Consider the following 12,071-nt stretch of genomic DNA (forward strand, 5'->3'; position numbering starts at 1 on the left):
TGCAGGGCTTTACTCAGCTCCCAGTCCCGGCGCCCAGTCCGCAGCGCGAAGGACCCCCCCGCGAGAGGTTTGCAGGTCTCTCCAGAACAGAAATCTCCCTCACTCCAATATTCCGTGGCCTCTGGGTGCAGAATTCACGGTGGGTTGGTCCCCTCTAGCCGTTTTGTGAGTTGTGGGTTTGGAGCTATGTGTATGTGCGTCTTTCTACTCCGCCATCTTGGCTCCGCCCCCCCTGGTGATTTTTTTTTGCATCTTAATCACTGCTCACTAACTCCCTTCCCCAAGCAGAAGCTCTCAATTGTAACAAATATGTCAAATCAAGCGTTATATTTCAACATATTGGCCATGTCTGAAAATCTCTCTTTCTATGTTTCCTACTTCTCTTCTAGTATGGTGGTGTCAAACCAAAATAGAAAAGAATCCCTGCACACTATATATTGACTTAGAAAACTATATATTACCATTATCTATGTTGTATTTTTATTTATTTTTAAATGTATTTTATTTGTGTATTATTATTTAAACCTGTCCCAATTACATTTTAATCTGGTTTGAGTTTCACTGGAAAGTCTTGGAGGCTGCCTTTGTCCTGCAGTCCTCTGGTCTGACACTTCTGGTACTCCATCAATCACCTCTCTGTCAGGAGGCAGGAGGCAGGAGGCCTGCTGCATCATTAGCTTTCTGAATTCATGATTGGTTACTCAGTTAAATCATTCTTTATAGATTGTGGAGAAGTCAACTTCAACTTGATTGAACATGTTTTCTAAATTGGCAGAGTCCAAATTGCAGATATTTTACTAGAAGTTCAGTTTTGCCTTTTCTGAGTCAATGGTAGCCATCAAAACACAATGTTGAAATTTGAATTGATCACTCCTTATGTAACACTTTGACTGTTTCCTGTTAGTCTTCCTATAGCTAATTTTCTTGTACATTGTTAAATAAATGAATCTCTTTCTTTGCTTTAGGGATTTAAAGACAATGTCTATCGACAGAGAAGAAAGTATTTCGTGGATGTGGCCATGAGTTATAAATAGTAAGTACCCATATAATTCTTTCTTGTGGCTTTGTTGCTGGCTAGTTAGAAATACACACACACACACACACACACACACACACACTCATACCATGCTGTGTTAAATGAGAACTGGGTTCTCTTAGCTTTTAGTTTGGTAGAAGCATAAGTGAACCTTTACATACTAGCCAGCTCCATGGAGACTCTCAGTGCCAACACTGATGCTTGACATCATGGAGTAATTGTAAAATAATGAGGGCTATGGGCCAAGTGCCAGATGCTACATATTCAACATTGTGTTCCCAGTTCTACTAAGGTAAGGTGTTTTGTAAGCCCCTGCATGACTTTCCATAATTCTCTTACTTTCCCTTGGCACTTAATGTAGAGTTTGAATAGGCAGCTTTGGAAATAGGTTCTACTTTAGTTTTTGCGTTGATGTTTCAGTCATTTTCTTTCTCCTAATCCCTTCCCTTCCTTCCAAGGAAGACCTGACTATCCCAAAGGAAAGTTGCTGACATTGCAAAGATGACAAGAAGTTATGACAGACAGAATAGGAAACAAAATTTCTAATCCCTTAAATCAAAGGAAAAAATACCTGTAAGGAGTCTTAGGGTGGTGGTAGTAGTTCAAGGATGTGTGGAAAAATGAAAGTTTAAATATCTACTGTAAGATTGCTCTAATTAAATAGGGAGTCTTAGACATGGGATGAAGTCAGTGTACCTTGCTCAGTGGTAAGTTCACAAGTATTAATTATTACTAGTACAGATATTGTAGAGAGGCTTCCTGAAAAATCATAATAAAGAGGGAAATCTTTTACTTTGCAATTTAAACAAAAATAGAACACTTACATGCATATATATAGACCATGATAAAAAAAATGCTCTTTTTCTAATCTGATACATGAAGATCTATATTATCTGGTTATAGAAACTGCTTAAACCTGTAATGCATATAGTGAAGGTTCATTCTTACTAGGATAGAAAGCAGGAGCATTAGTAAAGTGGCAAAATGAGAGGGACAAGTTTCTGTTACTGTTGGGAATTTGATACTTGTCTCTATGTGAGATACCTGTCATTTTAGACAGAAGGTGAAGGAATTTTTTTTATCTTGCTGGTTTTTAAAAATTTATTTATTTTTAGTTTTCAACATTCATTTCCACAAGATTTTGAGTTCCAAATTTTCTCTCCATCTCTCCCTACTCCCCACCCCAAGACACCATGCATTCTGATTACCCCTAATCCCAACCTGCCCTCCCTTCTATCATACCCCTCCCTTCCCTTATCCTTATCTCTTCTAATTTCTTGTAGGGCAAGATAGATTTCTATACCCCATAACCTGTATTTCTTATTTCCCAGTTGCATGTAAAAACAATTTTTAACATACATTTTTAAAACTTTGAGTTCCAACTTCTCTCCCTTCCTCCCTCCCCGCCCATCCCCATTGAGAAGGCAAGCAATTCTATATAGGTTACACATGTGTAGTTAGGCAAAAGACTTCCATAAAAGTCATGTTGTGAAAGACTAACTATATTTCCCTCCATTCTATCCTGCCCCCTATTTATTCTATTATCTCTTTTGACCTTGTCCCTTCCCAAAACTGTTTACTTCTAATCACCCTCTCCTCCCATTTGCCCTCTTTTCTATCATCCCCCACCCCATTTATCTCCTTCTCTCCTACTTTCCTGTAGTGTAAGATAGATTTTCATACCAAATTGAGTGTACATGTTATTCCCTCCTTAAGCCAAATGTGATGAGAGTAAGCTTTACTTTTTCCTCTCAATTCCCCCCTTTACCCTCCATTGAAGAAGTCTTTTCTTGACTCTTTTATGAGAGATAATTTGCCCCATTCCATTTCTCCCCTTCTCCTCCCAATATATTCCTCTCACCCCTTAATTTTATTTTTTTAGATATCATCCTTTCCTATTCAACTCAACCTGTGCCCTCTGTCTATATGTATATAATCCCTCCAACTACCCAAATACTGAGAAAAGTCTCGAGTTACAAATTAATATTTGTAACACTATTATTATTTGTAATATCTTTCCATGTAGGAATGTAAACAGTTCAACTTTAGAAAGTCCCTTATGATTTCTCTTTCCTGCTTATCTTTTCATGCTTCTCTTGATTCTTGTGTTTGAAAGTCAAATTTTCTATTTAGCTCTGGTCTTTTCATCAAGAATGATTGAAAGTCCTCTATTTTGTGAATGACCATTTTTTCCCCTGAAGTATTATACTCAGTTTTGCTGGGTAAGTTATTCTTGATTTTAATCCTAGCTCCTTTGACTTGTGGAGTATCATATTCCAAGCCCTTCATTTCCTTAGTATAGAAACTGCTAGATCTTGTGTTATGCTGATTGTGTTTCCACAATACTCGAATTGTTTCTTTCTGGCTGTTTACAGTATTTTCTCCTTGACCTGGGAACTCTGAAATTTGGCTACAGTATTCCTAGGAATTTTTCTTTTGGGATCTCTTTCAGGAGGTGATCAATGGATTCTTTCAATATTTATTTTACCCTCCAGTTCTAGAATATCAGGGCAGTTTTCCTTGATAATTTCAAGAAAGATGATGTCTAGGCTCTTTTCTTTTTGATCATGGCTTTCAGGTAGTCCCATAATTTTTAAATTGTCTCTCCTGGATCTATTTTCCAGGTCAGTTGTTTTTCCAATGAGATATTTCACATTGTCTGATATTTTTCATTGCTTTGGTTTTGTTATATAATTTCTTGATTTTTCATAAAGTCATTAGCTTCCATCTGCTCCATTCTAATCTTTAAGGAATTATTTTCTTCAGTGAGCTTTTGAACCTCCTTTTCCATCTGGTCAATTCTGCTTTTTAGGGCATTCATTGGCTTTTTGGATCTCTTTTGCCATTTGGGTTAGTCTATTTTTTAAAGTGTTATTTTCTTCAGCATTTTTGGAGTCTCCTTTAGCAAACAGTTGACTCATTTTTCATGATTTTCTTGCATCCCTGTCATTTTTCTTTCCAATTGTTGCTCTACTTCTCTTACTTGATTTTCAAAATCCTTTTTGAGCTCTTTCATGGCCTGAGACCAATTCATGTTTGTCTTGGAGGCTTTGGATGGAGGAGCTTTGACTTTGCTTTGTTCTGTTTGCATTCTTTGGTCTTCCTTGTCACAAAGTAAGATTCCATAGTCTGATTTTTTTCTGTTTTTTTTTTTTCTCATTTCCCAGCCATTTACTTGACTTTTGAGTTCTTTGTCAAGGTAGTTCTCTGCTTCCAGTGGGAGTAGGGGGGGGGGGGGTGTACTGTCAGCCACTTGATCCCTCCACAATCTGTGGGCCTAGAGCTCCAGCAACAGTGGCTTCAGTTGCCCCTGCTGCTGCTGTGGCTGCTGTGGGGGTTTCTCTGCTCCCTCCCCCCTTAGGCACCCTGGGGCTGGGTCCGGACCACTCCACTCTCTTGCACTGCTCCCACAGGCTTTTCCCACTGACCTTCCAGTTTATCCTCAGTGTTTTGGGGTCCTGAATCCTTAAACCCTGACAGGTGTGAGAGATTCAGCCCCTCCAAGGTCTGCTCAGGTCCCCCCGGTACAGGTGCAGCCCATGCTGGACTGAGCCCTGCCCTCTGGGTGGCATGATAGACACTTCCTGGTGACCTTCCTGGCTGTCTTGGGCTGGAGATTTGCTTCACTCAATCCTTCTGTGGGTTCTGCAGCTCCAGAATTTGTTTAGAGCCATTTTTTTTTTTACAAGCTGGGCTTGAGGGTTGCACTCTAGAAAGTGCGTGTTGTGGCTCCACCCCCCAGAAGGTGAAGGAGTTTTAAGTTAGCCCTTTGTCTATCAACAACTTCTACTCATCCAATACTTTCTTTTGCTCTTTTCTCCTCTAAGAATTCTCTCTTCCAGCAGCTGTAGGCAAGGTAGCATAATCATGGATAAAGAAATGGACTTTGAGTCAGTAAAATTTTGATTCCAATCTTGCCTCTGATATTTCCTAGCTGTGTGACCATGGGGAAGTCATTTAATCTCTTGAAACTTCAGTTTTCTCATATGTAGAATTTGAGAGTCAGTCTCAGTGACCTCTAAGGTCCCATCCAGCTCTCCTTCTATGATTCTATGAAAGTTGACCATTGGATGATGAACTTTTTCAGCCACAGCGATAGCCCCATTCTTCTAGTCATCCGATATTCTTTCTCCATTATGGTTCCTTTTATCTCTGCCTTCAGTCTCTCTGGTTGAAATTTGTAAATGAGAAGTTAAGACCTGGCCCTAGTATCTACACATTTATAAACAAAATGATATGCAACGAAACACTCATTGGGAAGCAAATGCCCACAGTGATGCCAGGTAAACAAAAAGTCTTTGTTTTAATGAAGAATATCTAGCAGTGGGATTAAATTCTATAAAGAGCAATGGGAAAAAGACTTGAAATACTTTAAAATATTTAAAGACTTTAAAAAGACTTTAAAGTACTTAAAGACTAAAAAGTCTTGAAAAATTTAAATATCCTGATTTAATCTGTGTGGTTATTTCTTTCACCAACATAGCCCCTCCATGACTTAGTAGAGACTCTTCATGAATTGCTGTGACCAAAAATAATTTATTAAGCAGTGGTCAACTTTATAATGATGAGCATCTCTGAAGGTAACTTTTTCTGTCCTTGGATGATAGATATAAACAGTCCATTTCGGAGCATATTCTCAAAGCTTTTCTAGTTTGGTAAGACCTGTCTGGTTTGTGCTTCACTGACATAGCTTTTGAGAATCCTGGTCACCTCCGGATCATCTAGAGTCATCAGAATCAGACTTTAGAGGAAAAAGATAATGAGTATGAGTTTTTAAGGATCTGAAAAGATCTGGGTTGTAAAATCTGATTTCCTGAAAACTTTTAAGAATAACTTAGTATTATTTAAGGCAAAAGCCAGTCTTGGCACAGGAAGAACAGCCCAGCTAACCCCAGGGAACTTTAGTTATTTATGTAAGTATGAATAAAGAATCAATGAATAGCCTGGGGATTTTTGAAGCCTTTCTAAAATACACGAAATAGTTCTAAAGAATACGATGGGAAAATGGAAGAAAGAGAATCAGAAAAAAGTTAATATTATAGTTAATGCCCCTTTGTATAACTGGACCCTTCAGACAGTCTGGTGAAGTATATGGGCACCTTCTCAGGATTATGTTTTTAAATGTCACTTAATCTCTGCCTTCTTTAGTTCCCTCAACTGGAAATATGGATAATAATGGCCCTTACCTCACTGGATTGTTGTAAGGATCAAATGAGATAATAACACAATGCTTGGCATATCATAGGAGCTAAATAATTTCTTATTCCCTTCTTGGTAAAGTCTAGAAGCAGGAAAGGAATAGCATGACCAGATAAGTGTAAGAAGTCATAGAGTTGTAAAGGACTTAGGAGCCATCTAATAGATGGCTCCCTTTATAGATGAGGAAACTGAGCTACATAGATTAAAATCATACAGAGTATGAAGAAAGAGAAGTCACTTGAGTTTTAATGAAGTAGATTCAAGGGTAGAAGAAGAGAAAAGCATAGCATTTTAGAATTTGGAATATCGTGTGGTCCAACTTCCTTATTTTAGAGATAAATGAGAAGTGAAGTTATTTGCCCAAGTCACAGAGATAAGTAGCGAAACTGGGAGTCAGAACTAAGTCTTCTGACTCCATATGTATTCTAGTATGAGAGGATGAGGCACAAACAACTTTAATAATTTGGAATGGTGTAATTGACTTTGTAGTTTGCTCTCCCACTCTTCTTTGGCTGGTCAGTAGTAGCAAGGGGGTGATGAGAAAGGGACAGAAGGACATGGGCAAGCTTTGAGATACTCTTATGGAGGGAGTACGCAGTTAGTAGAGGGGACCAACTAAGAGGAAAGAGGGATCCAGGGAGTGAGTGGAAGGACAGAGAAAGGGATATTATCTAATTTCTCCCTACAACGTCATTGCTACTAATGTTGTTGATACTGACTGGAATTTTGGCATGGTTAAGGGTGTATGCAGCTTATGGTCCCAGACTCTTCTAATTCTTGAGGTCAGAGAATTGTGGTCTGTAGGGAGATCTTACTTTATTCTATAGAAATGTAAATAACTTTTAAGGGGGAATTAGAGTTGTTTTTAATGGCTAAATTGCTGGATTTGGAGTCAGGGATATCTAAATTCAGATCCCACCATTGACAATTAGTTCTCATGGGAATAGAAGCAGGTCATTTCATCTCCTTGCACCTGTTTCCTCATCTATAAAACAAGCATCATAACACTCATAACAACTACATAAAGTTATTGCAATGTTTAAAGGAGAGAAACCGTGTAAAAAATGTATAGAACTAAAGCTTATAAAAGTATATAAATTTCAGCTATCACCATCATTATTAGTGCAGGTGAGTTAGAAGGGGGCAAAAATGTTGGGAAGAGTCCAAGACATGCCTCAGACATACTCAAACACAAATTAAAGGAGCCCTCTTTAATTACCTGCTAATTATATGAGTGGGACTATGAGAAAGAGGGAAGAAAAATGAAAGTCTTTAGTGTAGTATCTGATACATTTCCTGTTACAAGAGCTCACAGAAAAGGTATTTTAGGATGAAGATACTTGGGGTTAGCACCCACTTATGACTATATTTCATGAGTCCTGAACAATGTGTGTGATTTCACTAAAAGACAAGACAATTAATTCAAGAGAAAAGACTTAAGTGGAGTGACAAGAAAAGATACCTGATATTCTCATGGTGTGCACCATCCCATAGGTTACCTCATAACCAGTGAAAGAGAGTACATACTTCATAGAGCACATTACCAGGAAACACTCATGGAGAACACACTCAGATGGGATACATGATGTGTGTGCATGTGTGCATGAACGTGTGTGTGTACGTGTGTGTGTGTGTGTGAGCACCCAACCAGGATTGCTCACAATTTTGAACAAGCAGAGCTGCTAACATTCTCAGCTGATGCTACCACACTACTCTTGGCTGTAAATAGTTAAATTTACTTCTAAGCACTGAGCAGATCCTTTGAGTATGGGTGGTGGTGGTGGTAGGGAGCAGAGATGGACATAAAATAGAGGGGGGAGGGAGGTTGGTAGCATAGCAAAGTCCATGAGAAATGCTCCAATCCACTCAGACCACCTGTAGATTTGGGAAGAAAGTTAAGTGAGATACAGTTTGAGCTATCTGAAAATGAAGAAAACAGATTCAGCATAATAAATTTTAAAGCAGTAACCAAGAAACCCCCTCCTGTAGCATTAGTGATGAATAGCAGTGTTTCCTATAGCATTTTTGGAAAGATAAAATGAGAATAGGAATCAACACAAGCAGAGAAAAATGAATAATCTCTCTGTGTGTGGAAAACCAGTAGAGAAAAATCTATGTTGCTGCAAGTCTGAAAAAGAGGAGGAAGTAGAGAAGTGTAAACGTGCTGAGAACTGTCAATAGATGAGACTCTGGTGAATTTCAAGATTGACATGTCTGCATAGAGACATGATTAACCACCTTCCCTTAGATGTCCATAGGATGTTAGACCATGAGCTTTTGAAAGACCCAACTGCTTTATCAATAGCTGAAGGATTATTCTTTGGCACTAATATTGGTCTTCATAGAAAACCCATGCCTGCAGGGCATAACTACTGAAATAATTTTTTTTTAAAGATGTCAAACGTATTTCCTCTAATGAATGAAAGTTCATCAGTGATAAGGACCCCATAATTAGAAAATATCTCACTGGTTCTAAAGAGAGGTTAAAAGGGCAAGTAGTATTGAGAAGAACAGAAAATGATAGCAAAATGATGGCTGGTGCCAGGGGAGCTATAATAATCAAACTTTCTCTGGCCTTTTCCTCTTTCCTTTATCTCGCACCATCATGTATTGGTCTTGAGACTCACTCTCTGGTACTTCCCTGGGATCTTTGGTTATCAATTTTATTTTGAAAAAAAATCAGCTATACATTTAATATATAGTGAGGGATGCAATGTTTTTCTCTAGCTTAATGCTTAAAAAGGGGTTCAGACTTTGTCTTGGTTCTTTGAATTGATTTTGAATTTCATCATGATTTTTCTGTTAGTGTAAGTTAAGGTGAACTTTGCTTTCTTCCCTCATAACTTGAATTTAGCTACTGTTACCTCTAAATATTTGAGTATATATGATTCTTGGGCATCTGTAGTAAAAGCTGCTGGGTCAATGGATTGGTAAGATAAATGAAACAATTCCAACACTCCAAAGTCCAGATTAATGGTTTCATATTTGAATCTATGCTGGATTTCTTTAGCTTCCATTTATCAGGAAATCTCTTGGAATAGGAAAGGACTTTAGAATTCATCTAGTCCATAATTTTCCCCCCAGTATGGGAGTCCTTTGTATGGTATGCATGACAGTTGATCATACAACACCTACCTGAAGTGTCCCAATAACAAGTATTTTAAGAACTCGCAGAATTCCAAGACAACCCAGTAGGTCTGTTGGAGAGCTGTCATTGTAGTTTTCATCTATTCTCTTGGTGCTATCCTCTAGTAATACAAGAACAAGTCCTCTTATCAAGGCAAATCACAACCTCTGCCTCAGTTTCCTCAAGTGTAAAATGAGGATAATAATAGCATCTACTCTCAGGGTTGTTGTGAGGGTCAAATAAGATAATATTTGTAAAAAGTACTTAGCACATAGTAGGTACTAATTAAATTCCTATTTCCTTCCCTTTTCTTACCCATCAGAGGATAGATAGTTTTGCCAATGCTGATTAGCAGCAGCTGGAAATGAAAGTGTTTGCCATATGCAGTTAAGGGAGTCATTATACATGGACCACTACCTGACTTTTTTGCCCCAAACCATAGCGGGACTATGGGAAAAAAACTGCTATATGTCTTTCAGCAACCCAATCTGACCACCTTGTGAGGCTGTGAAGTGCAATGAACCCAACACAACTGGATTCGGATTTGAACTACAGTTGTCAATAAATCATTCCTTCCTCATTCTTGATTTTTCTATTTGTAAAGTCAGGTGACACAGTGGATGGAGTGCTAGACTTGGAGCCAGAAAGACCTGAGTTCAAATCCAGGTTCAGATACTTGCTAGCTGTGTGATTCTGAACAAGTCACTTCACCTCTGACAGCTTCAGTTTCCTGATCTATAAAATGGGGGGGATAATACTCCCTGCCTCCGGGAGTTGTGGTGAGAATAAAATGAGATAAAGATAAATAAAATAAAATCATTGCAAACCTTAAAGAGCTATATAAATGCTAGCTATTGTCATCATCATCATCATCATCATCATCATCATCATCATCATCATCATCACTAAACATATTTGAAAAGAACAGTCTTGTTCAAGTCACATCCTGGCTTGAATAAGGGGGGTAAAGGTTTAGGAGTCCTAGAATCTGGATTCCAATCCTTTCTGTCATGCCTAGTACCCATGTGAATCTAGGCAAGTCCCTTAACCTCCCTGGGCTGCTTCCTCATGTGTAAAATTAAAGGATTAGATGAAAGGCTCTCGGAGTCACTTTGATCTCCAAATCTCTGATATGATTATTTCAATAGATTTTAAATGGCTAAAGCACAGCACCAGGTTTTAGAGGGACCACCCATTCTCCTTGACATTCAGAAAGAGATAAACTTTTTCAGTTATTTTTCAGTCATGCCCTACTCTTTGTGACACCAAATGGGGTTTTCTTGGCAAAGATACTGGAATGGTTTGCCATTTCCTTCTCCAGCTCATTTTACAAATGAGATCAATATCTCATTAAAATTGAAGGTATGATTCCAGGTACCTCTTTGTATCATGCTAGAGGAAGGCATTTCTTGAATTCTATCTTCTTATTCATAGCCCCAAACAAAAATTGGCATATGGGAAAAAATATTTGTTAGAGATTCCACATAATCCTATCCAGTTTAAGGACACATTAAAGACCTCTGAAACACAAGGCAGTGTCTAAATATGGAATTCGTAGACCTTGGTATGAATATATCAAGCTTCAGGACAAAAGTCCCATGTCTCAGGAAGGCTTTTAAGCTGTTGGGGAACTCGACAGCTGCCATGCTGGTCACAGGTTGGCACGGCAGGAGAATGGCCCCTGGAGTCATTGCTGCCCCATGTTGGTAAACAGAAAATAAAGACAAAACATCATCAGATACAAATGAGTGTCACTTCTAGGTTCCAAAACCTAGTCAGGCACACTAGGCAGTGTGATTTGTTTTGGTCACTGAGTAAATAATTTGGCTAGTTATTCCCTAGCAGAACACTAGATTAGAACTAGATCAGTATATGACAACAAGCTAGGTAGCACACATTTAGAAGGAAGTGGAACAGGGCATTGGATATGCTACTTTTATTTTATTACAGGACTAGACTTGTAATTTCATTGGTGTGGGGGAACTTCTGGTATGCAGACTCCTTCTACCATTACAGGTCAACAACTTATCTATAATATGAATCATATGAATGAATGAGCAAAGTCATTAAACATTTATTGCGTTAGCACTTACTCTACAATTTACAGTTTTAGAGAGTTTCTTAGGGCCACTAAGAGGTTACATGACTTGTCTAGGGTCACAGAGCCAGTACGTGTCAGAGGAAAGACTTTAAGCATAGGTTTTCTGACTCCAAAGTCACTATACTACATACTTGCTCTCACATTTAAAAAAAGTTACATTTTTCATTGATTTCTTTTATTTTTATATCACCTTCATTTCTAAATACGCCCCTCCTTACTATCTTATCCAGTTCCTTGTAATAAAGAATAAAAAAAATTATTGAACAAAATCAAATGCATCAATTGAATTTGGTGGTCTATGCAATGTTAGAGGCATCTCCACTCCAAATGATCCTCTGTACTATTTATGCCTGACCTGTAAAGCCCCCTGGGCTTGGATTGGTCTGATCAGCCCCAGTCAGGCACACTGAAATAGTGAAATAGTGATGTCATTTTGATCCTCTTTGAACCAAAAGGACAACTGCCAACCACATGCATTTTCTCATCTCTTCTCTGAGGCCAAGGTTGGTCATCAGAATTAAACTATCTTCATGGGCTTCTTTTGTTTTTTTCTGTGTCCACTGATGTAGTCATATTGTTTTCCTGGATTTGCTTATTTCACTTTCTAT

General features: G+C 38.4%; 1 protein-coding gene across 1 annotated transcript in view; it reads left to right on the forward strand.

Moving 5' to 3' along the window:
• The window catches only part of TPH2 (tryptophan hydroxylase 2), a 141,686-nt gene that overhangs the window by 26,470 nt on the left and 103,145 nt on the right, over positions 1-12,071 (forward strand). Inside the window, exon 5 of the mRNA XM_072650422.1 lies at positions 966-1,033. Coding sequence (XP_072506523.1) covers positions 966-1,033 — 68 coding nt within the window. The remainder of the gene's footprint in view (positions 1-965; positions 1,034-12,071) is intronic.

This window comes from Notamacropus eugenii, chromosome 3 (genome assembly GCF_028372415.1).
Source record: "Notamacropus eugenii isolate mMacEug1 chromosome 3, mMacEug1.pri_v2, whole genome shotgun sequence".
Lineage (NCBI taxonomy): Eukaryota > Metazoa > Chordata > Mammalia > Diprotodontia > Macropodidae > Notamacropus > Notamacropus eugenii.